General features: G+C 43.1%; 1 protein-coding gene across 4 annotated transcripts in view; it reads right to left on the bottom strand.

Moving 5' to 3' along the window:
• Positions 1 to 2,372: 2,372 nt before the first annotated feature.
• Positions 2,373 to 27,546, bottom strand: part of MTM1 (myotubularin 1) — a 96,555-nt gene continuing 71,381 nt past the window's right edge. For all 4 annotated transcript variants that reach the window (XM_027053460.2, XM_027053463.2, XM_053201818.1 and 1 more), the window contains 7 exons: positions 26,201 to 26,389; positions 22,466 to 22,651; positions 16,490 to 16,696; positions 15,489 to 15,581; positions 14,667 to 14,780; positions 10,433 to 10,609; positions 2,373 to 4,125 (listed from right to left, as the gene is read on the bottom strand). In XM_027053460.2, coding sequence (XP_026909261.1) covers positions 3,958 to 4,125; positions 10,433 to 10,609; positions 14,667 to 14,780; positions 15,489 to 15,581; positions 16,490 to 16,696; positions 22,466 to 22,651; positions 26,201 to 26,389 — 1,134 coding nt within the window. In that variant the 3' untranslated portion in view covers positions 2,373 to 3,957. The remainder of the gene's footprint in view (positions 4,126 to 10,432; positions 10,610 to 14,666; positions 14,781 to 15,488; positions 15,582 to 16,489; positions 16,697 to 22,465; positions 22,652 to 26,200; positions 26,390 to 27,546) is intronic.

The following is a 27,546-nucleotide window of genomic DNA, read 5'->3' as shown; positions in this document are numbered from 1 at the left end:
GGCACATACACCCCCTGATAAAAGGTGGTCCGGGTGCACCCGGTATAATTGTCAGGGTTCTTTAAACGTCAATGAGGGACGCAGAAGAGTCAGTGTCCAGACATTTGAAGACAGGGGAACAGGCCACGAATCAGGAGAAGCTAGAAAAGGCAAAGGACTCTCCACTAGGAACGTAGCCCTGCCGATACCTTCATCTTAGGCCAGTGAGACCTATTTCAGACTTGTAATCACCACTAAGTTTGTGGTGATTTCTTGTAGCAGAAACAGGACACCAATACACGAGGCAAATGTTCTTTTGGGCCACAAAGCTTGTATGTGCACAAGTGGTTACAATGCATTTTCTGGGAAGGGCCATTTGAATTGTAAGGAACCTTCGAGAATGTGAAGTCCATACCTTAGCTGAACAGATGGACCACTGAGGCTTCCTTCAGGCCACCAGACTCATAACATCTGGGAGGTGGGAGGACCTCACACCTTCCATCCAACAAGCAGTTCCAGAGCTCAGACGGGAGCCCGGGTCTCCACGCGCCCCGACTACGGCAAGTCTGTGAGATAAAACTCCTGAAACGAGCGAGGTGAACAGCTTTCTCTAATTTCTGTGGCATGCGCATGAAATGCAGTCAATTTCAGCAGCACATGAGTATTACCCACTGTAAACAAGTAAGTCATGTTCTCCAAAGCTACTAGAAAACAAACTATTAGGACTTATCGGTCATGTCCAAATGTGTAGCCGGTAGCAACCCTACGTGGTTGTGGTTCCGTTACTGCCTTTGCAAATAAGGACTAATCTGCATCTGAATCTAAGCCTCATAAGGAAACGAGGAGGCTTGGTTTTGCTGATTGTTAATACAGAGGATTTTGCTAATTCCTTAAACTAGAAGCCCACCAGTAGATGTTGGTGGGCTAGACTCACTTCAAGCATTGGTACTCCAGCATTGTGCTTTCAGTGAGTGATTCTGTGAACCTAAAGCAATACGACCACAATCTGTTTCAGACAGGGCATTTTTCTGTAAATGTGCTAATCCTGTTTGTGGGATGCACGTTGCATACGTCTATTTGCTTTGGGTGTGCCCTGCGCTTTTGCTTTGATGGCCATGTCCTCCAGTCACAGGTGTACATACTCTGTGAAAAATTCTTGCATCGAACTACGTTCCCTCGATACAGGCCTGCTTTTTGCCTGATGCCCCAAATGCCACAAGGGCTGCCCGAATGACTGATGCCACAAACCTGTGTTCTATAGAGGGGGCCGCAGGCGATGTGCCACCAGTCTGCTGGTTTGGAGAGTGTCGTTACTCCTGCCAAAAAAGCGTAAGGATAAGCTTTGCTGCATTGTCGAAAGTAGATCAGAAAGTGCTGGGACTACACTTAGGAAAAACTATTGTAGGATCCCAAGTCCACAGGATTCCACATTATTTGAAGGGCTGTCCCAGGAAGAGGGATTATTCTAGTTCCTTCCAGAAGGCAGAGCTAAGGCTCTTCACTGGGAACACCAGAGAGATTGAATTCAGTTTAATACCTGTACACGTTTATTTGGATGCCGTAGGACTCTGGGCAGGTCACTGCATCCGTGGAGCAACGACATTCTCGTCAGGTGGAAAACAGGGATGACAAAAATACCACGTGGCCCATGGAGTTGTAGTGAGGACTAAACACAGCCATGTCTGAGGCAGAACCTTTGCGAAGTATCTCAAATACAGTTCTAAAAGAGACATGATCTTTTAAGAGTCCTATTCAGATTTTTAAAAAGTGGCTAATTTTAGTTTACTGCTAGAACTATTAAAAGCATCCTTAGAATGCAAATGTAATTTCCAACTGGCTGTATCTGAGAAAACATTGAATTCTTACCAAAAGGGACACCGCGTATGGCTTGCTCCCACCAATGTCTTAGCCTCCCTCAATGGCAGCCGCTATGTTCTGCATCCAGTCTGAAGTCTTGGGTCTATGCACCCTGGCTCTTTTGCAGAAGCTCTCCTTACTTTAATAAAGACGGTTGTGGCTTAAAATCGGCACTGTTAGGGGCGCCTGGGTGGCTCAGTGGGTTGAGCCTCTGACTTCATCTCAGGTTATGATCTCCCAGTTTGTGGATTTGAGCCCCATGTTGGGCTCTGTGTGGACAGCTCAGAGCCTGGAGCCTGCTTTGGATTCTGTGTCTCCCTCTCTCTCTGCCGCTCCCCTGCTCGCTCGCTCTCTCTCTCTCTCTCTCTCTCAAAAATAAACACTAAAAACAAAACAAAACAAAACAGCACTTTTAATACACTCAAATGTCCCATATTGTCACAATTTTGGGAGAGCCCTGTAAGGTCTCTAGTAAGATAAAGCACATATGTAGCAGAGCCAGGAAAAGAAGACACACACACACACACACAGTCACACCCCCGAAAACAGAGTGCTATGTTTCGTTAATATATTTATTACAGCAGGACTTTAGTCATTATTGTCATGAAAACTTTTTCATGAAATTTCACAAAACCCTTTAAGCTATTAGTATTCGCTTTCTTCTTTTTATGGAGTGACACTTTGTTAATTTATGAAATATTTACAGCGTTTACAAAAAGCAAGAGAACGTCTAATAAAATTTCTTATACATACAAAATTTATACATTATACTACTATATTTGAGATGTCTTATTTGGTAGACCAATTAAGCTAGGACATAAAATAATTTACAAAGATATACTTAATCTCTCTTAATTCATTGAAAACAAAACCATATTAGCTATAAATAGTCCTTTACAAATCACTGTAAAACATTAATTGTTTTAACTCTAGCCTTAACTTTTACAAATATACTTAACTAAATGAATTAGTTCAGATATCAAATAGAACTGCATTTGCAATTTCATTTACTACTATTACTACAAAAAGCAACAACAACAAAGAAACAAAAAACCCAAAACCTGAAAAAGCAAACTGCCGGGTATACTTCAAGTAAAAATTTGTAGAACCAGTTTAATGCACGCTTGGGGGGAAGGGCATCCAACACCATGTAAATGGAAATACAATACTTTGAAGAATACGCTCAACAAATGTACATCTGCAGCTTTTATTTCAAAGAATGATGCTCTAGCAACAGCTCATATGTCCGAGATGGTCGACCCTACGCTTTGGCAGATAAACTGGCCTGACTAGAGCGATGTTTGCGAAAACAGTCACCTCAGCAGCATAACGCCCCCGCCATCCTCAAACAGTGCTATATGAGGGGTTTTCCATAACTGGAAAGTGGGTCAGAATTTTAGGCAAGCTCATGGAAGAACTCAGAAAATAGAACGGGCAAAACGTTAAAAAAAAAAAAAAATCAAATCCTATTTGACTGGGCCCCATCTGTGTAATATAAAAATACGCTCCTCTTGAAAATTAGGGGAAAACACTTCATATTCTAAAATTTCAAACTAATGAAAAACTCATCTACACAGCTATTTCTCTTTAAGTCACCACTTGACGATGGTATAAAATTTGGCAATTATTTAAACACCTTGCTTTTGGATGATGCCTCAGAAGAAGAGCTCAATTTGGTTTTGGCAATAACATCTTTCACATTTGGATTCATTTTAGGTAATCCAAAGCAACTGTCGCGAGCAACCTAACGCAAATTCGTTTCACAAACACAGGTTTTCACTTTAGTTTAAAATCACGTCGTTCCAATTAAGCCCACAAAATAGATATTGTATACATAGTATTTCAAAAGAGGTAAATTAAATTTAACCTCTCAAAACCTGCTCTTGAAAGGTGTTAGCATTTTCCAAAACCTCATCTTGGCTCCTTTCTTCTGATTGCCGTGTAGATGCTAGAGTTTTCTTGTAATATGTATTCTAGAAGGCACATATTCAAGAGTTTAAGATCGTGTTAGTTCCAGTTCTACATGGAGGCAAGTATTTCAATCTACTTTGTACAGAGGCCCCTGATGAAAGGCCACGACGTCCTCTGCCCGGGGCTGCGCCGTGGCGCCCAGGTCCTGTCTCAGAAGTGGGTGTGCACATGGGGCATCATCGGCGAAGGGCTGGCCGGCGAGGTGGAGGGCTCGGCGAGCTTGGCGGAGCCGGCGAGCTGCAACTCCTCGAGCCGCTGGATGTACTCGTCACGCAAGGCCAGGAGCTCCACGTAGCGCTGTTCCACCGGGTTGGGCTGCTGCAAAGAGCACAGACGGGCATTAGGGCTCTCCCTGCCCACGCACAAGGGGCCCCGATCCACACAAGGGTCCCTGCCACGTGCACAAGGGTCCCCCATGTTTATAGCAGCACTGTCAACAATAGCCAAAGTCTGGAAAGAGCCCAAATGGCTGGCCATCGATGGATGAATGGATAAAGAAGATGTGGTATATATAGACAATGGAGTCTTACTCAGCAATCAGAAAGAATGAAACCTTGCCATTTGCAACTATGTGGATGGAACTGGAGGGTATTATGCTAAGCGACATCAGTCAGACAAAGACAAAAAGCATATGACTTCACTCATATGAGGACTTTAAGAGACAAAACAGATGAACATAAGGGAACCGAAAATAATATAAAAACAGGGAGGGGTACAAAACAGAAGACACTCATAAATATGGAGAACAAACTCATAAATATGGAGGGGTTGTGGGAGGGGAGATGGGCTAAATGGGTAAGGGGCACTAAGGAATCTACTCCGAAATCATTGTGGCACTAGATGCTAACTAATTTGGATGGAAATTTTAAAAAATAAAAAATAAAATTAAACAAACAAAAAAAACCCCAGCACAGACCTCACAGGGTTGCCGCACGAGTGAGGTCAGCCAATACAGTCAGCTTGGAAGATTTCTTTCATTGATGGACAGGGGCCTTGCGGCAGTACAAAGGTTACAAGTCAGGCGGGAACAGAGTGTGCATCTCCCCAGCATGCTAACTTTCAAAACCTTGGTACTGATATATAAATTAACAGGCAGGAATGTGCACGAATCTTAAAATGCTCAGCTCAGTGAGCCTTTACATATACGTACACTCATGTAATCAGCACCCAGACCAAGATACACGGTAGGGTGGCCCACCGAAGACTCCCTCATCACCAGCGTGTTTTGAGGAGATCAAAGGCAAGCTCCTAGAAAGCTTGAGCAGTATATGAAGACATTAAGAAAAAAGCCAAAAGTCTATACAAGTGCGTTCCTACTGTGTTGAGCTGAGCAGCAACAAGGAAGCTGTGAAGACACGCCTGATATGCAGGCCGCAGCCCGCACCGCACGTGGAGGACAGCGGGCTGTGGTAGGGGCACAAGCCCTCTGGGACCTGTACCTCAAGGAGGGAGCACGAGCCCGGGGCTTTAAGATGGTGTCTGAGCTTCCTCTGGCTGCCATGACACATTAACATAAAATGGGGCGGGGTGCTTAACACAGCAGAAATGTACTTTCTCACAGCCCTGCAGGGCACCAGCCTGAAATCAGGCCAGCGGCAGCGCTGTGCTCCCTCTGGAGGCTCCAGGGAAGGGTGACCTCTTCCAGCTTCAGGTGGCTCCAGGCTTCCTTGGCTTGTGACTGTGTCCCTCCCTCCCTCCCTCCCACCTCTCCTGTTTTCGCATGGCCTTCTCCCCGTGAGTGTCTGTGGCTCAAATCTCCTTCTGTTTTCTCTTACAAGGACACCTGTCACGCAATATAGAGTGCACTGCAAATCCAGGAAGATGGCATCTTCAGATCCTTAACCTAGTAACATCTCTAAAGACCCTTTTACCAAATAAGATCACACTTACAGGTTCGGAGGGGCCACGTCTTTTGGGGGAGACCACTCAACCCAATTCAGGCTGCCAAGGAGTGGTTGACAGAGGCCAGATGAAATGCCACAGATGTGTGATGGTGCGTGCATTTCTAGTGGCACTGGTGCTTCCATTAGAGCTCTGGTTACAAAGGCCCACAGGCCAGAAGAGGTCTCCTCCTCCCTCCTAATCCTATTCTTCCTGTAAACCGTGTTTTTTTTCGTTTTTTTTTTTGTTTGTTTGTTGTTGTTTTTTTTTTTTACCGTAACTGCAGAACGCGAGGTTTTCCAGAAAGATGCATATGGCATTGGAACAGGAATGCTTAGTAGAGCGCCTGATACCCAGTAAGTGCTGTGCGTGGCCTGGTAATGTCTTTTGTCCATCTTTCTCTGTGTATTCAGCTGAGGGCAGACACTGTTCCAGGCGCTTGGGACCCATCAGTGAACAAAGGAGCCCCAAATCCCAGTTTTTAATGCCATTTCTCTTCCAGCAGAGGGAGACAGACAGAGAATACTACAGGTCTGAGTTACAGAAGGTGTTCAAAGGTGAGGAACACTATGGAAGAGAAGTAGAGCGGTGTAAGAGGGACAGGGCTGGAAGGACGCCACGTCAGGCCTCAGAGGCCATTGCACGGACCTGGGCTTTGGTGCCGGGTGAGGCGACTGGTTCCCTGGACACTTCCGAGTGGAGGGGTGGTGGGATCTGGGATCTGCTTTGCAAGGCCTGCTCTGGTTACCATGTTGAGAATGTGCCAGAAGGAAGCAAGGGTGGGATCGGGGAGCCCAGCTACAAGGCTAGGCAGCATCACACAGCCCGCACAGGGCCAGCAGCAGGGGGACTGGTGCAGAGTATCCAGAGTCCTATAGGTTCGGAGGGCCCAGTCCAGCAGGCTCTGCCGACAGACTGGATAAGAGGAGGGAGTCAAGGAGGACTGCCCGGTCTCTGGCCAGAGTGACTAGGATGGGGTTGCCGAGAACAGAGATGGGAAGATGGCAGGAGGCACAGGTTCTGGGGGACGAAGAGTTCCATTTTAGACACGTCCACTTTGATCTGCTGTGCCAGGCCTGTTCACCATCAACCGTCCATCCTCTCTGCTTGGTGTCACCTACTGGGCCCCACACCTGTACAGTCTGTTTCTGGGCTCTACCCTTTCGAATCTCAGGGCAAGTTCTTTCTCGAGATTCTCTCCTTCAAAACTGTCTTGGCTATTTTTAAAACTGTCTTTTCTTCATATGACTATGAGGATCAGTTTGTTATTGTACCAGCAAGCACAATTAGACAAGAAAAAGAAATCAGAGGTAAAACTCATTTTTGCAGAGGACAAGGCTGTATAATTAGAAAACTCGAGAGAGTAGACCAAAAAAAATGACTAGAAATAAAACGAATTCAGTCCAGTGATGGGTACAAAATGTCCAGAAGGCATTAGCCTACAGAAAAATACAAACCATTTAGAGGATACAAGGAAAGAGTCTAACAGACAAAACCATGAGAAATGAGGTTTAAATACAGTCAAGTGGCTATAAATGCCACGCCACGGCCTCTCACTCGGGACTGAGTGTGAAATAAAGAGTGTCGACACAGCACAGAAGACAGGCCCTCCTACTGGAGACGACTTCAGCACCACACAGGCCAGCCTGTCCATATCTGACTGTCCTCGTTCTCAACCTCTGGCGATCGCTATGCAGAGACGTGAGCTTGCCAGTGCCAGCCTGGTTAACAGCTGTAGGGAGCACAGCGGCCCCCGAAGTAGAATATGAAGCTCCCCAGCAGCCCAAGGCCCCACTCAGATTTATAACAGGACTCACTGAATACTTGTGCTTCCGGCATGAGCAAGTCCCACGTATTAATACAGGTACCGAATTTGCTTATGGAGAGCTCCTCTAATGTAAGTACTGGTCTTTCCATCAACTCTGCCGAATTTTTATGTCATAGCAAAGGTTGGTGGCTTTTGCTTTTCAAAAGCACACACACCTGGGATGCCTGGGTGGCTCAGTTGGTTAAGCGTCCGACTCTTGATTTCAGTTCAGCTCATGATCTCACAGTTCTTGAGTTTAAGCCCCACGTCGGGCTTTGCGCTAATGGTGCTTGGGATTCCGTCTCTCTCTCTCTCTCTCTCTCTCTCTGCCCCTCCCCTGCTCGCTCACAATCTCTCTCTCAAAATAAACATTTAAAAGAGAAGAAAAGAAAAAAGAAAAGCAAAGCACACTAACCCTGCCTTATTCTACGCTAGAGCTCATCACAGGGAGGGGCTGGATGTAGTATATGCTTTTGTATCTTTCAGTACTGATGGGATACTTGCAGTGCTCTGAATGCTGTAGGTACCCAGTAAAGGTGTGTGTACCCACTGGGCCAGACAACTGAACAACTTAACTTTTAAGTGGTTAAGTGTATTTCTTTAGGTTTACATTCTGTAATTTAAGAAGCCCTATGTGATCAGATTTAAATCTATTTCTGTATGAAATAATATTCTACGTGAGATCTTTAAGGAAATCTAAGGCATTTAACTCACACTTCTATTATGACATTTCTCCCTGAGCACTATCATCATGGACTTATGTTCCTGGGAACCCCCATCAACCTGGGAGCTCCTGGGGGCTGACACTACCTCCTCTTAATCTCTGTGTCTCCCTCCCTGAAAATACAAAGATACATGTAGAAATCTACAGAGAAAGCGTAAGTTACTTTCTTTTTTGAGTACTTTCACAGATCATAATATAGACCAATTACTGTCTCAACATAGAAACCTCTATCAAAAAATCTGTGTTCCTATCTGGACCAGGCCCATTTTGCTAAGCTCTATGAAAATAAGGGGAGAGAGATGCAAGTTATTCTAATGATGTTTCTTCCAACTTGACTTGTCACCCAATTGTCACCTTTATATATTCAGAAATGAATTACTCTAAATTCCTCCAATCTTAAGAGTTTCTCCAAGTACAAATGGGTGAGAGGAGATTAAAGGATCTGTACAGAAATTGTTGACACTTTCTAATTACTAATGGTTTAAAAAAAAGGCTACAATAAATACATAAAAGGATCAATGTGCAAGACACAGTGCACATCTATAGAATATTTTCTAATTAGAAAAGGAACATGTCCTCTGTAACAGTTAGAACCCTGGCAAAATTCCCATTTCCTCTTTACTTGATATTTCAAATGCAAGAACTACTGTTGAGTAAATTCCCTCAACATGCTTCTCAAATCCCAAACTAAGCAAGCGAGTGCTCTCCAGCCCTGGAATCTGTCACTTTCTGAGAGATTACACATTGCTACCATTACCAAATTGCAGAAGCCTTTCATGTGAGCAGCAGAGACCTTGAAACGAGAGTGCCAGCTAGGAGCGGGCATTCCCCAGTGGGAAGAGAGGGCACAGGCTGGCCCGTGGCCAGCTGCCCGAGTGGGATAAACAATCGAAGAGACAGACCGCAGAGCCAGGGCCCTGCTGTCGCCCTGCGACTTCTAGAGGGATTAAAGCTGGCATTGACGCCACACCGGCCTGTGAGAACAGGTAGTCAGTCAACCATCCACACTGCAGGAAAACGTGCAAACCTTTACAAAGAGCAATTGCAAATACTGAAGATTTACCACGCTTAAAACAAATCATGAACTGGCAGTGCTTCCGTGCCTTTACAGCGCAGGCTGTACTTTTCTTTGATTTTGGAGCAGAGCGGAAGGGGGAGAATGGAGAAGCCCGAGTGTGTCTCCAACAAAATGTGGAATCTTTTGCTTCAAAAATCAGTTTCCCGTTTTGATTGATAAATGGCCAATCTATCCACTGACAGATCACTTATCTATATTTTAGAAGACATGCCCCTCAGTGAAATGTGCTCTGATATTAGCTGACCTGGTACATGCACCTGGGGTAGATACTGGAAAATATTTTCTTTCTTTGAACGATCATCTAAGTCTACTTCCTGGAAAGAATTTTCTTATGATGTGCAAGAATGTCCACTAATTGAAGGAAAACCTTGGCTATCAAAACTCGAAAATTTTCCAGAGCTTCTAATCAGTTTACATTTTAGTAAAAAAAATTGTATTATTATTTTTGTAATGTTTATTTACTTGAGAGAGACAGAGACAGAGGCACAAGCACGGGAGGAGCAGAATAAGGGAGACACAGAATCTGAAGCAGGCTCCAGACTCTGAGCTGTCAGCACAGAGCCCGAGGTGGGGCTCGAACTCACAGACTGCAAGATCTTGACCTGAGCTGAAGTTGGACGCTTAACTGACTGAGCCATCCAGGTGCCCCCAAAACTGTATTATTTATTTATCTATCTAAGAAAAAAAATTTTTTTTACATTTATTTATTTATTTATTTATTTATTTATTTATGAATGAATGAGAGACAGAGAGAGACAGAGCACAAGCAGAGGATGGGCAGGGAGAGAAGGAGACACAGAATCCGAAGCAGACTCCAGGTTCTGAGCTGTCGGCACAGAGCCTGATGTGGGGCTCGAACTCACGAGCTGTGAGATCATGACCTGAGTGGAAGTAGAATGCTCAACCGACTGAGCCACCCAGGCGCCCCCAAAATTGTATTATTTATAGGAATATAAGTTAAAGCCAATCAAAATAAGTGGCTGAGCAATTAAAGCTGCATTTGAAAGCAAGTGTATTTTTTTGTCTATTTTCCCCCTCATAATATTTTTGAAAAAAACTACCAAATGACATTATCTAAGTCCAGAAGCAATAATTAATACACATCACTGCCTTTTAACAATGTCATTTCACTTACTTGTTGCTTGATTCTGGGGTTCCATCTAATGTAGTAATTCACCCAAAGTTCCAAGTGACGCATACTGGCAACTGGATATAAAACTCGATTGATTTCTTTAGTATAGAAGGGGTTTTTGAATTTGTCTTTATTACTGTTTATCAGTGACCACAAAGATACTGTTCTTTCTGTAACTTTCTATAGAGAAAGAGAAAGTGGAAAGCCTAAGTAAAAACACACAAGTACGCGAACCATTTTTCAGCCTGTGGCAATACATTTGAGCTTCAACTTGAATCACACATTTACATTATCCCCATAATGGCTCAAAAAGCCTCACGGGCCAGTGAGTGCCCAGCAACCACTTCCTGATATTTGCATAGATAATGGCCTAGCTTGAGAGCCACTATTTCTGCCAGAAGACAGAGGTGCAGAACGCTGTACCATTAAATGCAATTCACTGACCTAAAATGACTGTTCCTGGCGAGGTAAAACATTTATGAACACATATCTGGGCAGTATGTTCTTTTTAATTCAGCAGAAAGAAAAATTATCGCAAGATCCCGCTGGCTCTTTTCATTTTTAGATTTGTTAGGACTGTAAGGTCTTCACCTGTGCCTACTTGACAGTTGGTATCTAGACATAAAGTGATTTTAAGCAACCATCCAGATGTGTAATCTTTATCATATGCTGCCATCCAGGTATTTGAAAACACCTAGATAACAGACTTCAATCTTTACTTTTTCATTCAGTGTCCATCATCCCACACAGAGATTCACATTTGCAGTGTATTATAGATTGCTACCAATTTTGAGCATAAACTAGGAAGAATCCAATGCTTGGGAAATAAAAGGTACAACTACTAAAATTACCAACGGCACAATGTGAAATTCTTCCTAGTAATGACTTCAATAAGAAAGGACCAATAAGCTAAAACTGGATGCTAAAAAAGAACAGCTTGAAGCCAGGAACTGAAGACATGTCTTTAGCATGCATATTTCATTAATGTGTGAACAATAACAATGGCAGCAAAAGTCTGCCTTCCTTGGAATCCACCTAAAACTTCATTTGTACCTTTCGGATGCCACAATCTATATTGCATTGTGTTTATTTGCATGCTTGTTTTTATTTTTATACATGCATATCGTTTAAAAAATCAAGTAGCCTGACGAGGTTTGTTATAAAAAGATTAACTCTCTCACCTCTCTCCACACAAGCAACTGTGCTTGATTTTTTTAAGTTGATTTGATTACCTGGTACTTAAGCTCCACATCTCTAGATAACATGCCCTCCTTGCTACCTGGGGGCTAAACGGCTCCGGGCACTCAGTCTCTTTCCTGCCTCACCCCCCACCCCCCCACAGCTTTCAAGAGACTGACGTTTAGTGTTTTGATCACGATCGCGAAGCAAATGCTTTTCCCAGGCAGGCTACATAGTCACTTTTTCTCCCCAATTTTTGTCATCTTCCCTTGGTTTAACAACTGCCTATTCCGTTTGCTAACTTTCCTTGGCATTTACCAGTAATCCAATCCCCAACTCTTCCTCCAACGTCTCGAACTTCTGTCAAGACACTGTACGTTCAGAGCTCACAGTCTGATCCTCGGAGGAAAGCAAGCTGCGCCGGGTGCTTCTGTGTCTTGTGTCCAGCTTGTGTCTATGATCTCTTTCCTGTTTCGCCCTGAGCACCCCCTCTTGCCTCTCTCTGAGCTGGATTCCAGTCTCCTTCCTTGTTTGCGTGGAGCAGACGCTCTAGCAGCTTCGAGAGAAGCTGGTGTCGGAGGGAAGTCTTGATGCCATGCATGTCTGAGAATATCTTTGGCCTACCTAGTCATTTGTTTGACGGTTTGGTGGCTGGAGAATACTAGGTTGAAACCATTTTCCTTTAAAATTCTGAAGGTAGGGGTGCCTGGGTGGCTTGGTTGAGCATCCGACTCTTGATTTTGGCTCAGGTCATGATTCCAGGGTTGTGGGATAGAGCCCCTCATCAGGCTCCGCACTGAACGTGGAGCCTGCTTAAGATTCTCTCTCTCTCTCTCTCTCTCTCTCTCCCCCCCCCCCCTGCTCCTGCGTGCACTCTCATTCTCTCTAAAAAAAAATAAACAAATAAAATTCTGAAGGCAATGATCTACTGAGTTCTAGTTTCCAATACTGATACTGAACAATTTTGTGTTCTCAATCTGCTTATTTGCAAATAACCTGTTCCTTTTCTCTTTGGAAGCTTGGAAGATCTTTTCTTTGTCCCCAGTTGTTTTGAAACTTCATGGAGATGTGTGTTAGTAGGGGTCTATTTTTTTCCACTGCACTGGGGCCCTTGGCAGGCTTTTCAATGTGGAAACTCATGTACTTCAATTCTGGGAAACATTCTCAAATTATTTCTGTGATTTCCTGCTCTATGGCCTCCCCATTTTCTCTTTCTAGAACCTCTACTATGTGGATTTTGGATCTCCAGGAGTGATCTGGTCTCCATATTCCACCTCTATCTCTAATGGTCTTTCTGGGAGATTTCACCTCCTCTTCCAGCTCTTCTTCTGAGATTTTCATTTCTGTGGACATCATGTGTTTCATTTCAAGTTGGTTTCTGATCTCGAAACGGTCTTTCCAAACAACATCCTGTTATTACCTCTCACCACCAACATTTTCTGATCTTTCTTGGGATATTAAGTGATGACTGCTTGTGTGCGTTTCTGCCCTCCCTACCTGGTAACTCTTTTCTCCACGCTGCTTTTTCTCACTCCTGGCTGTCTGCTACAATTTAAGAGCGGAGGGCTGAAGAGCCGACTAGAAGCTCTCGGATCATGAGGCTTGTCAAGCTGAGCTTCACTGTGGGGAACCGTAGGTGTTGGTATCTTTAGGTCCTTCTTCTCGGGCCAGTTTCCCCAGAGATGATTGTTTTTAACTGAAGTAGAATTCACATACCATAAAACTCACCATTTTAAAGTCTACAATCCAGTACACTCACAAAAGCTGTGCCACCATCACCTCTATCACGTTCCGAGATATTTTCATCACTCCAAATGGAAACCTCATACCCATTAAGCAGGCACCCCCCATTCTCCCCTCCCGCCCCTGGAAAACACTCATCTGCTTTCTTGCCTCGATGTACTTGTTATTCTGGACATTTCAAATAAATGGGAATCATGCGATCCGTGGCCTCTGTGTCTGGCTCCCCTCATTTAGCATGTTTTCAAGGTTTGTCCATGCTGTTGCCTGGACCCTGACTTCATTCCTTTTTATGACTGAATAGTATTCCAGAGTATACATAGACCACATTCTGTTTCTCCCGTCCTCGCTGATGGACCTGGGGTCGTTGCCACCTTTTAGCTATCGTGAGTAGTGCTGCTGTGAACATCTGTGTGCGAATTTTTGTTTCAACTTCTGCCTTCATTTCCCTTGGGTATGTACGTAGGAGTGGAATTGCTGGGTCCTAGGAAAACTCCATGTTTAGCCTTCTGAGGGAGCCACCACACGGTCTTCCACTGTGGCTGCACCATTTTGCATCCCCACCAACAATGGCCGAGGGCTCCATTTTGTCCCCCGACCCTCACCGACAGAGGTTCTTCCATGCTCCTTCCCGGAACGTGAGGACTTGCTTCCAGAATGCTGGGAGTCAGTAGGGGAAAGAAGCTGTGGCCCTCAGAGTCAGTTCCTCTCCATTCGCCTCACCCCCAGGTGACACTCGGGTCCCCTGCCCAGAGACTCACTCTGCCAGAGTCCTCAGCTCCAGAAGAGTGGAGGGGATCTGAGGAGGCTAATTGCTGATTCCCAACAGACCCTCGGGTGGTCTTATCCTTCCGCTCTGCCCGAAAACCCGAGTCATCTGGGACTCTAGGCAGTGCAAAGAGGGCTGCTTCCTGGCTCCCCCGCTGCTGATCTGAGACTCAGTTTCTCAAGCTACATCGTCTACAAACTTATCAGCTTCTAAAATTTGGTTGCCACATCTCCTTTTTCATCTTCCCTGTTCTTGTAGGTTTATGCCTTTAAAACAATTTCCTCTACTGACATTTTTATGGTGTTTTGGGAGGGAGCCCTTGCATACCTTTAAAGTCATTCCTACTCTCTGAGGGCAAAGTTAGTGTCTTACCCCTGCACTGAATAGCAGACACTCAACAAGCCCTGGCTGAAGTGAAAGCACCCAGGCTCTGTGGTGAAAAATGAGAAACATTTGCATTTCACACAAACCAAGCTATCGTTTTGTTTTCCTTCTTCCTTCAGGAAAGACCAGACGCATTTAACTAAAACGATTAGCATTTCCACTCACCTGTCTTTCTCGAGCAGATTCACAGTTGTATAAGAAAGTACCAAACCGGCAACTATACAGATGATCCAAAATTGTAATCAAAAACCGTTCATTGAATTCAAAAGCTGTAGGGAACTAGACAAAAGCAAACAAGCCAACAAAGCATGAAAACTTGAGGCTGATCTCTTACAGAACTGAAAAGAGGTGCATAATCCGCACACATCCTACAGCTCTTTTCTTGGTGCTGTGCACAGGACTGAGGGGTTTAAAGGAGAGTCGAGTAGGGGTGCCCGGGTGGCTCAGTCGGTTAAGCTTCCGACTCTTGGTTTCGGCTCAGGTCATGATCTCACAGTTCGTGGGATCGAGCCCAGCACTGGGCCCTGTGCTGACAGTGCAGAGCCTGCTTGGGATTCTCTCTCTCCCTCTCTCTCTGCCCCTCCCCTGCTTACTCTGTCTTTGTCTCTCAAAATAAAATAACTGAATAACTAAATAGGAAAGCAAGCCAATTATCTCAGTTCTCCTGGGTGCACAGGGCATATAGGGTAGTTTTATTATTTATGGTGTCATATGTTAGCAGGCATAGCTATATACACATGCCTCTATACACGTACTGTCAATTCCGTTAATAGAGATGCTGCAGTTAGATATTGAATTTTTAAGACATTATGGAAAATCCCAGACATAAATAGTAGTGAGAATAAAACTGCAAACCCCATATACCCATCATCCGGCTTCAACGATTATTAACATACGAATGTAAATAGAGATGAGGCAAATCTCAGATATTAGAACAAAATATTTAAACACTGAGTCAAACGTATCTTTATCCTATATATCCCTTACCTGTTTTGACATTTGCCATACACAATCAATAAACTGGAGAAAAATAGGAGATCGGTCAGCATCGGCATGGTTTTTGTCACCATGACCTATTCTCTAAAAGGAATTGATGAAGACGATTTGTTATAATTTAAGGGCATGAGACTGAGAAAGCATACAACCCACAAAATGTGACAATACAAGTCCATGATCTGTTTTCCAATGCCGAATTTTGAACTAGTGGAAATCAAGTATATAAACATCTATAAAATAGCAATACCAACACATGTGCTCCAACTATTTCATCTGACTGGAATTCTGTACCAGTCCAGGGCAGCTGCAGGAAGACAGGGCCAGATGACTCTGCGGTTATGTCAGTGGCACAAAGGGACCAACCCTCAAGTTTGAAGCCTTGAAGCTGGGTCCAAAAGGGTGTTATCATTATCATTAAAAGTAAGTTCTTTCTCTCTTAAAAACAAGACAAAAGCCTCACCATTTATTCTTTTATTAACCATGATTCTTTCTACTTGAAAATGTTATTCACACTACTTAGGAAATGTGGATGACCATCACCTGAGTGATCTTGTTCAGAAGGGTTATGCAAAGGATATCTGGAACCGGGAACTGGAAATGTGTGTATCAGAATAATAAGAATCTAGTATCTCTGTAAAATGTATTTGGCTCTAATAGCTCTAATAGTAGTTGAGAAAAAATTGTCACCCTATCCTCCTCTTTTCACACAAAGTCAATGTGAACATTTTCATGCAGGCTTCTGGTATTACTTTCAAATCAAACTGTAAATAGTGCAGATGGATAAAGAAGTCTCCTAAAACAACTTCTACCTGACCCCAGGCATCACACGTTTTCACACCTGTAGAGTCCTTATCATTCAATCCCTTGGATTTTTATCATTCAATCCCTCAGATTTTCCTTTTCAAAAGCAAATATGTGGTTTAATGACTAGTTTTTACATCTCAAATGGCAGTGATCTGACATTTAAAAAATGAGCTTTATGGTTTACTTACAGATGCAAATTTATGTCCAAAACTTATCCATTCTTTCTGTACCAGTATTTCAAACCCTTCGATGCTCCGGTAGAAGCTGTCCAACATCAGCATGGCCAGGGACGTCAGCTGGGCAGTTCTGTCCCATCCATCACTGCAGTGCACAAGCACTGAGCTCTTGCCTGAAGAAACTTTGTCTGCTACTTGAATGGCTCCCGTCAAAACAAGCTGGCAAAGAACACGCGAGTCAGTAGGTGGCTGTAAGAGACTGCTGAAATGTGAAATTACAGTTTTTTACTAGCTTACTGGATTAAGGGCCCACCTTACTCCAGTAGGACCTCATCTTAACTAACTGCACCTGCACTGACCCTATTTCTAAAAAGGTCATACTCTGAAGTACGGAGGGTGGGGGGACGGGGAGGGTGTACCTCAGGACTTCAAGATATGAATTTGGGGGGGGGAGGAGACACAATTCAGCTCGTAACAGTGATCATTTTAGAAAAATCACTGGTCCAATAGGTCTAGACCCTAAAGGCCTGATACAGTGGAAATCACCTCTGAGCCTTTGACAAAATATGAACTACTCTGTGGCTCACTAGTAGAATACTTATGTAAGGATACAGGGATGGCCTTCTAGTAAAAGTTTGAGACTTAGAAGTACTACTAAATTTATGTACACAAACACTTATTGCCACAATGTCATTTTTGGATGATTTAGGTGTTTATGGAGTAATCCTTTACGAACCATACAATTTACCCATGAGTGTGTGGTTTGGTAAGGTTTTGTAAATTTATACAGTTGTGCAACCATCATCACAACCCATCACCCATAAAAAGTCTCGTGTGCCATCTGAGGTCAAACCCTGCTCCCTTCCTCGGCTCCTGGCAACCAATGATCTGCTTTCTTTCTCTACAGTTCTGTGTTTACTAAAAGTTTTATATAAATGGAATAATAAAATAGGTGGTCTTTTTTTTATGTTTATTTATTTTTGAGAGAAAGAGAGAATATGAGCACGGAGGGGCAGAAAGAGAGACACACACACACAGAATCTGAAGCAGACTCCAGGTCCGAGCTGTCAGCACAGAGTTCGACATGGGGCTTGAACCCATGAACTGGGAGATCATGACCTGAGCCAAAGTCAGACACTTAACTGACTGAGCTGCCCAGGCACCCTGACTGGCTTAATGCACTCAGCAGCGTGTTTTTAAGGTACATCCATGTTGTCGCCTGTATCAGTCCTTCCTTCCTTTTTAAGGCCAAAAAAAATTCCATTCTATTGACAGATCACATTTTATCTATCCATTCATCAGCTGATAGACATGTAGTTGTTTCTCGAATTTGATTACTATGAATGATGCACATACACACATTTCTAGGGACTTAAGTGTTCATTTATCCTGTGTAAATGCCTAAGAGTGAAATGGTTGGCTCACACGCTGATGTGTACTTATTTAACTTTTTAAGAAACTGCTAAACTGTTTTTCAAAAGCCGTTGTACCACTTCACGTTGCCACTGTCAGTGTACGAGGGCCCTGTCTTTTCATGCGTTCATCAGCCGTTCACCTACATGACGTCATTTGGGGGCTCCCCAAATTGTAACAGCTGTGCAACAGTCAAATATTATGGTCGCTTTCACTAATTCAAGGAAAAGAGTAAGTGAAAGATCTGGTTTTTCATTTTACTTATTTATTTTTTCAGTAAGCTCTATGCCTAATGTGGGGCTTGAACACTCGACCCCAAAATCAAGAGTAGCTTGCTCTGCAGACTAAGCCAGCCAGGCACCCCTAAAAATAGGTACTTTTATCATGTTGACATAAACAGTAACCAAAGATAAGTGGACAAAGTAGTCCCAAGAAGGACAGGTTAGAGGACCTGATGGCACATCAATTATTCGTGCAAAAATCACTGTTTTTAAAATGACTAGCGCAGCTTTATTTCTTCCAGCGTTCTAAGTATCTCCTCAAACTCCCGTTTACAGTTTTTATTTAAGGTGCTTGTGAAGAAAGGGCTGTTGAGAAGCAGTGGTAATGCAGCAGGTCACTTGGGTTCAACTGAAGGAACATTTTTACAGAGGGCAATTTCACTCCAGACACGTCCCTTATCACGAAAAAGAACGCAATCTCAGCCAATTATCTTTAGAAATTATTAGATGTTTGCCAATAGGGTATGAATTCCCGCCATTGCTTCTTGACAGGAACGCCTGGTAGTTATGTAATGACATGTGACACATTGAGCCAATCACAGAATTGTGGTTCCTTTCTAAAGTAATGGTACCCATCCCCACCACCAGCTTCTGTTGGACTAAAAGAGACAATGCCCACAACATGATGACATGGATTATGTCGCCTTCTAGGAAACACAAAATAATATGTCACTTTCCAACGGGAAGGTCTATAGGGGAAGAGTGTTGAAAAGGACAGAGGGGGGTGCGGGGTGCCTGGGCGGCTCAGTCAGTTAAGTGTCCGACTTTGGCTCAGGTCATGATCTCACAGTTCGTGACTTCCGTGTTGGGCTCTGTGCTGACAGCTCAGAGTCTGGAGCCTGCTTCAGATTCTATGTGTGTGTGTCTCTCTCTGTTCCTCCCTTGCTCTGTCTCTGTCTCTCTCAAAAATAAACATAAAAAAAGAGAAAAGGGCAGAGAAAAAATGTAAGCTCCAGGAAACAGAGAGACACTCTACCCTGTCAGGGCTCCATCGGTGAACTAGAATGACGATATAGGACACGTGCCAAGGTGGTGGTCTCTTCGCTCGCAAAGCCTGCCCTGTGATGCACAGAGTGGTCGGACCGTTTTGCCTGAACGCAGGCTAGTGGTGGCCATGCCACGTGTCTATCAGTAGTCCTGGGGCCGCAAAATAGCATGGGAGGCTGAATAATGCTCACCAAAGATGGCTGGGTCCTAGCCCCTGCAAATCTGTGAATACCGCCTTATATGGTTAACAGAGACTTTACAGATGTGATCAAGATAATGACTTTGAGATGGAGAGGTTATCCTGGATTATGCAGGTGGGCCCTAAATTCCATCCCATATATCCTGATAAGAGGGAGCAGAGGGAGATTTCACAGAGAGAAGGCAACATGATCGTGAAAGCAGAGACTGAAGTGATCTGGCCACAGCAAGGAACGCCAGCAGCCACCTGAAGCTAGAAGAGGCGAGGAACAGATTCTCCTCTAGAGCTTCCAGAAGCAGCACAGCCCAAACGTGCTCCCCCATTCCCACCTGATCTTCAAGGTCGAGCTCAACGCTACCCATAACTCTACTCCTCTGTCTTCTAGCACAATTTGACCTATGCCTAAGTAGCCGTGAGTCAGATGTCATTACAGGTGTCTCTCTGGGCTCCCCAGTTACAGATGGTCTCCAGACAGAACAATGACAGTTTCTTTCATTTCTTTTGTATCTCCCTCTCTTTGGGCAAAATGATAAAAATTTACAGGGGTCTTTTATGGCATTTTCCATATTCCTTAAGTCCTAACTTCCATACTTCATCTTATGCGATGGCCTTGACTCCTAATTTCTTCAGACATGTGAGCCATTGAAGAAGACCTACTTCTGACCAGTCTCTCTTCTATCTAGTTCAGAGTAGGAGCTGACTCACCTTGTCTAATAATTCCTGTGCCTGTGCCTGTGCCCTGTCTTTCAGAAAAAAAGCTCTCTCCCTTATTTACAAAAGTAATATATAGTCACTGGATAAAAATGGAGAAGGTGAACAAAAGCGCAAAAAAGAAACTAAAAATGACCATAATCCCATGAACTCAGCAAGAATCATTGCTAATGTGTCCCTCTCAGGGTCATTAAAGGGCTCAGCTTGAGTTGGTTGCCCAACAGCTGATTCTCACGTTTCCATCTCAGTCCCAAGCCCCTGTTCTGAGTTCCGCTTTGCAGGAAGAAAATTGCCTGTTACCTATCACCAGGTGGATGGCCCGCCGCTGCCTCAAACAGATGATGTTTTTCTTAACCAAGACCCTGCTCAGGACAATCTTGCATCTGCAAATGGTGGTGTCATCGTCCCAGTTACCCAGCTTCACCCTCTTGGTATCAGCCTACATTTCTTGAGACCCTGCGTCTAGGTAATCATCAAGCCCACAGGCCGTTTCTCGGAAAGCTCTCCTGTCTGTCCCTTTCATAGTGCCCCCCTCCCCACCTGGACATGGTCTAATTCTGATCATTACCACCCTGCCTCAGGATACCTGAAGTGGTTGTTTTCTGACTTTACCTTCTTCCCTTTCCTATAAGAACCTGCCAGAACATTTTCCTACTACTTCACTATTCCAAAACCTCTGGGGCTTCCAACAACCTAGCTTCATGGCCAAGGCCTCTGACCACCTGGCTTCTCCCAGGTGTCTGAGATGAACCTGCAACTCCAGCATTCCTCACTCTTCCCAACAGGGCCTCCCCCAGGCCTGTTCCTGGACTTTGGTTCAGAGTGCCTCCTTCTCTAGAATGGGTTCCCTCGTCCCTTCCACTTAACACACTGCAGCAAGGAGCAGAAGCTTTCCTGTCACACGTACATACCATGTCTTCAACCGCACAAACCTCCTTAAAGGCAGAAGTATGTCTCATACCTTCTTCCATTCATGAGGTCTAGTGTGATGCTTTGCATATAAGAGTACACTACTTTTTTGTTTACCTTTTACTAATTTTATTTAACTCCGGTTTTAACAAACTGATATATATATATTCTGAAAATGGTAGTAATTTTGTTTCTAATACTACTTTTTAAAAAAATAAATGTTTATTTTAGAATAGTTTCAGATTTACAGAAAAGTTATAAAGGTACTACAGAAAGTTCGCATATACTCGACCCAGTTTGCCCTATTCCTGACCTCCTATAATGGTGTGGTACATTTGTCACAACCAGTGAAGCGATAGTGACATACTATGAAATTATCAATGAGCATATTAACTTATTTTTAATAAAGCGCATACTTTATTCAGGTCTCCTTAGTTTCTACTTAATGTCCTTTTTCTAAAGCAGGCTGCCATCCAGGACCCCACGTTACCTTCAGCTGTCACAATTAATTTGTTTTGCTAACTCCTTTTTGAGAATAATGAATTAAGAAAAAAATGAAAGTTATAGACAGGCAAAAGAGAAATATGATTCCTATCAAATTTGAAAGTACAATTTGACTAGAAAATAATCTATATCAAAAATGCACCTATTTAAAGTGGGCTTTTTGTTTGTTTACAGAACTAAATGGTAGTTTCTAAAAGTGTTAGTTTCCTCAGATAGCTTCAAGTACTTTTATTCTTAAAGACTGCAGGCTTTTGATGCCTTTATCAAGATGAAGGATTGAATATAATCAAGGCATAAAGTTCATTCTTTAAAATAAGTCAATTTGAGATTATTTTCAATAAAAACAATCTATCTCTAGGTCCTTGAGGGTCATACCCAGTAACGGTTAGATAATCAATTGGCTGTTCCTAAATAAATCTGCATGAAACCCCAACTACTTGCTATCGACAACACGGGAAGTGACATTTCTACCAACACTCAAACTGTTCTGGAGTGATGCTGTGAAATCTGTAATTTAGGTAAGCAAATTATAAAGAGACACAAAACCGTCAAATGTAGAACCATACACTACAAATAACTGCTCAATTTTAAAACTGAAGGAATTAAAAGAGATTCCTGTTCCACTAAACAATGACTTCCTTTTTTATACATGTAAATCTTTTTTTAAAAAAAAAGTATACTTGCCTTGGGGCACCTGGGTGGCTGAGTCAACTAAGCATCCAACTCTGGCTCAGGTCATGATCTCATGGTTGATGAGTTCGAGCCCCACATTGGGCTCTATGCTGACAGCTCAGAGCCTGGAGCCTGCTTCGGATTCTGTGTCTCCCTCTCTGTCTCTGCCCCTCCCCTGCTCTCTCTCAAAAATAAATAAACATAAAAAAAATATATATATATATATATATATACATATACATATATATATATATATACACATATATATATATATATACATATATATATATATATATATGTATGTTTACTTGCCTTGATGTGTTCTAACCAGTGAGTAGACTCCAAACTGGACAACCAGTGAGATTCTTCCACATTAGGATAAACAATGTCTTTGACTTTTTTTAAAGATTCCCTCATAACATGAATGTTATGAATGTCTAAGAAGAAAAGTTCGGCGTTGTGATATGCATCATCACTTTCATATCCTCCTCCTGTTGCCTGAGAAACAGCAAGATATACAAACAATCAGTTGGATTTTCTACTTCGTCAGTAATTTAGCCAAATATTTCAAGTTACTGGTCCTCCAAATCTCAACTTAAAACCTTCCGACTTAGATGCGATGACTGATGTGACCTGACTTCCTACCCAACACAGCCTCAACAACATTAGTCACACTCTGAGCTAGAAGAAAATAGCGGGCTGGCAATTTCCTGGGGATCTGTATTCACAAGAAAAAAATCATTTCAAAATGTTCCATAATTACTAGCTCTTCTTCTGGATCTGGAAAGGCATGAGCAGGTTCTCAAGGGTCCTTGTCCTCTATCAGCTCTGTAGAATTACTCTTCTTCAGCAGCGGTGGAGGGGGGTAGAAGGGGGTGGAGGCGCTTTGGCCCCTCTTTGCTATGTGATTTGAGGCAAGGCTCTCAACCTCCCTGAGCCTCAACGTTCTCTCCCACAGAATAGGCAATAACACTTCAGTAGGTTAAACAGGATTAAAAGGAGGCACACTCTATCACAGCTAACACCAGCCACCATTTAATGAGCCCCAGTGAGGTTCCAGATACTGATTCTTGCTTTCCATAATCTTATCTAATTCTTACAGCAATGCTGCAAGCAAGGGAGGTATTACTATCCCCATTTTGCAAAAGAGAAGAGATACTATTTAACGATCCCCAAAGCCCCATGGTAATCAACAGAATTCACGCTGAGTTCAAAGCCCAAACCTTTTCTAGTGCACCATGACTGTCTGCTGTGCAAACACCAAGGACAGAGAGCCGCACGTAGTAGGCCCTCAAAGAGCAAAAGGTTTCGAGGGGAGACAAGATGGCCACCACCTACACCACAGCACCTGAAAGTATTATCTTGCCAGGGCAGGCATCCGTCCACCTTCACAATGGGGTGAAGATACCCATTTTCCACGTAGAGTAAAAGAAATGTAATGGTTTTGTTGAAGAACCTGGCTGCATTTTGTTTAATGTTTTAACATGCCATGGAACATGTGGCCTCTGGCCCCTTAAGAAAAAGTTAAATAATTCATAGACTTGCCAAGAAAGCAATGTTCTATAAGCTGAAATGGAAGGGGAAGGCATTGGACAAATGTGCTATTGCTACATTTTGCCTCTTTTTATTTATAACAATAGGAAGAATATATAACATATATTTTAGAGCTTGTTACTAACAGCATCATCAGTAGTAAGTAGACAATACACATTCACATTACCGTTTTTAAAAAGTTATTAGCTAACGAATAGACAGATGAGCCGTATTTCCCTGTTGTTGGTTATCCATGCCTCAGGGCATAGCACTTTGCAGCTCAGATCAGAGGCCAAGACAGAGGCGCTCCTATCCACCTGGCAATCACTTCCTAAGCTGCAGGCTCCCGGCCTGGGAGGAGATAGCAGGCCTAAGTTTTGCTGGAGCTGCAAGCCTATAAAGCAATGACACACGTCACCCTCCCAGAGCTGACCTGCTTCTCTACACATGTGGTTTTTAAAAAGCTACAGTGATTTGCAAAGAGATTCTCAATGCTGGAGTTTCTTTCATACATAACTGAAGATACTATGCAAAAATAAAAAAAATAAAAGGAAAACTATACTTGCTGCTCATTGCCAGAGCAAAGACAGGCATTAATGCAGTTCCACTCTAATCACAGCAGACCGCCACCAAATTGAAGCAGCCTGGTGCTGAGACTTATCTACGCCTGGGGTTGGTTTGTTTACTTTAAAATGGTGTAATGTCACTTATTACATCGGAGGTTGTAAATTTCTAAATCTCCACAAGGGAGGAACAATTAGGTCCAAAGAGAACAGAAGTCACAAGGGTAAAAATCAATTAGTCAAGCATAGATTGAGTTCCCAAAAGTTCCAATTCTCCATCTCTGGTTACTTTGGAAGTCTTTTCAGTTTCCTTCTCTTCAACAGAAAGGAACAACCCAGATTATCTAATATGACAACGCGAAGGTTCAAGGGCCTGTTGCTATGGATATAGATGACGAGGGGAGAGACACAGCCAAGGGAGGAAGGAACGAGAGCTTGGTTTTTAAAGAATGCTGCAGAGATCTTTAAAGCCTAGGTTTTTTCCTTAATTTTTTTCTTCCCTTCATCCCTAACAGGACTAGCAACACAGGCATATTTCCTGAGTGTTAAAAAGGCATTCAAGAATTCTACTGCTATAGCAGTAAGCTTGAGAGTTAATATGATGAAGGTATTTGTTTTATACATTTACATATTTTAAAATATTCTTTCTAAATACTTCATTTTGATGTAACACCATATCTATTTCAGGCTAAATGTGTACATGCAGATATTGCATTTTATGCATGTTTTGAACTCTCAACTATATATGAGGGAAGGAACAGAAATATCTAAAGTTATGAAGAATGCAAGAAGATATTCATAGTTAGACTTAATTTCCTACATGTTTTACTTATAATTCCTAATTTACTCATGAATACCACTCCTGATTGCTTTACATAGAATTTTCAAATGATTTCCATTAGTGAGACAAAAACTGTTACTGCAGTAATAGAGAGCTTGTCCAAGAGCACACAGGGAGCAGAGGGGACCCCCACCCCCGATGCAAATGTGGAAGACACACGATCCGTGTGCAAACAACCACAGTCTGCATTTCTCTCTGAGCCACTGGAGGATGTGTTTTGCTTTTGGGTTCTTGTCTTGTGCTATGAATAATTGAAGATGCCAGAAAAGTGACCTCGGGATAAGCAAAGTATTCAAGATGATGAAATTTAAGTCTACAGCTGACGAGAAACTATAAATCTGAAAGGCGGAATGGTGGCGAACAACGCAGGGCAGGCCCACTGTGAGCACTTGCGAGTGACAGCTGGCAATAACAGGAGACGGAAAACACAAAACGAAAAGAAGAAATCGAATGTTAAAAGCATATCAATCTGGGGCTGTTTAGAGTCCGGGCAAACAGCCTTATATCTTGCGGCGACTTCTGGGGAGCTTCTGAAAGCAACACTACATAGTCACTGATGTTCACAGCGACGTCCCCGACCAATTTTAGGGGCACTTGGCACACTCTGCTTAAGAAGGCCAAGAAGACAATGGAGACAGATTGCCGCTGAAAACAGTAACATTGTGTGTGCCTGATTGTAAAATCCATATACAGAAATCTCCTTTTACTGAATTATCTTATATAAATGAGCAGGCACATTAACAAGTGCAGTGAAGAGACCGTTTGGATGAAGCTACAGATTTAGGGTTTAACCACTGCAGCTTCCCACAACTCCTCGTAGATGCCTAAGGCACTCCAAAGAGGGCTGAACTTGCGCCAGGATTGAAGTTCATTATAGTTTGATACTCATCTAATTTACCTAAAGGTTATTCTCATTTAACGGATTCACGTTTTAAAATACGTTTTGTGATTAAAACTACTTCCTATGTCAGCAAAGTAGTCTTCCTATTTCAACTAAGTTTAACTATTAACGTAAACCCACAAAGTGACATGCCGCGGCAAACACAATCATGTAAAACATGGCACACTGTATCTAAGAGAAGCATCTGTCATGTCACTAAATGCACTCACCTTGTTCGCCACTGCATTTACATTGGGTCTTGCATCATAGATTGTGAGTTTAGAAATTTGTCTATTAGTCTCCCTGATAACATCGAGATACTTCTCATCATCCTTATTCCGTTTACCACTCATACCGACAAGAGGCTGACTGCAACGCACGATGACGGTCTTGTTTTCTGGATGAATCCATGACAGCACCTAAGGTTAGTTCAGAAATTTTAAGCTATCAGGAAAAAAACAAATCTCAAAACAGAAATACCCAAAACAGAAAGCACTAACAATCATGAGGAAGTGAATCTGATTTTGCCAAAACAGAATACCGGTTCACCTGCGATTTTACGCAATGTGCTCAGCAACACACATTTAACAGTGACAATTATCCAGAGGCAGCTAGAATACCAATTGCTTTACTAGTGTTTTCTTGTAGAAGTTAAATGCTTACTGAAAAAAAAAAAAGTTCTCTCGCTTAAAGGAAATAAAAGGCTTCTGATATTACTTCTGCTCTGTAGCTTGTACTGGATTTCTCAGTGATACGTAAAGGAAATCACGTCTGGTACAACGTGTCTCCATAATACCAACTCACATCTACAGCTCATGTAGATGTGAAGCACATGTCTGCTGTGGCTGTAGCCTGGGTACTGAGCTCACAGTCTGTGTCACTTCTGTCTCCTCCGCCATCGAATGAGGAGGAGCATGACTCCATGGCCCTGCTGGGAGGATGAATGAAAAACACAGGTGAAGTACCTTCCAGGGGCGAGCTGAGCAGCCCACGGAGTCAGATATGAAAAACTATGAAAAGCAGACAGAAGAACTAAAGAAGCAGAAGTGTCTGAGCTCACTTAATAGAAGGCCAAATGCGCCGTCATCCCTGAAGTCGCCCCCTCCATGACGGCAAATGATAAGCACTGATGTCCATGAAAATCAATGTACATGATGCCGACATTGGGTTAGCGAGAAAAGAGGATGTGACGGCATTAATGAATACTCATTCATGGACTCTTCACGCCATGAAGAGACCTGTACAAAACACCACTGTGACTCCTAAGAGTCCAAAGGCTGAGAAGTGGGAAGCCCCGGAACAAGAACTGGCCCTCCCCGACCTCCACTTTGTAACCAACAAGGTGGAGATGGGACCTGCCCAGCCTGCCTCCCGTGGCCCTCGCTTTAAGACCAGTAAGAGACACGAGATCACTTTGACATGTGCACGGAGTTGCCATTTTTCAGGTTTACTGCGATGTAAGTGACATGCGGCACTGTGGAAGTTTAAGCTGTACAACATGTTGATCTGATACAAGATCACTTTCAAAAGAGAAAATTGCTACACATAAGAGACCTATTATTTGATAGAGACCCTC

The sequence above is a fragment of the Acinonyx jubatus genome, chromosome X (genome assembly GCF_027475565.1).
Source record: "Acinonyx jubatus isolate Ajub_Pintada_27869175 chromosome X, VMU_Ajub_asm_v1.0, whole genome shotgun sequence".
Lineage (NCBI taxonomy): Eukaryota > Metazoa > Chordata > Mammalia > Carnivora > Felidae > Acinonyx > Acinonyx jubatus.
Note: the sequence above shows the minus strand (reverse complement) of the source record. Positions and strands in the feature narration are given on the sequence as shown.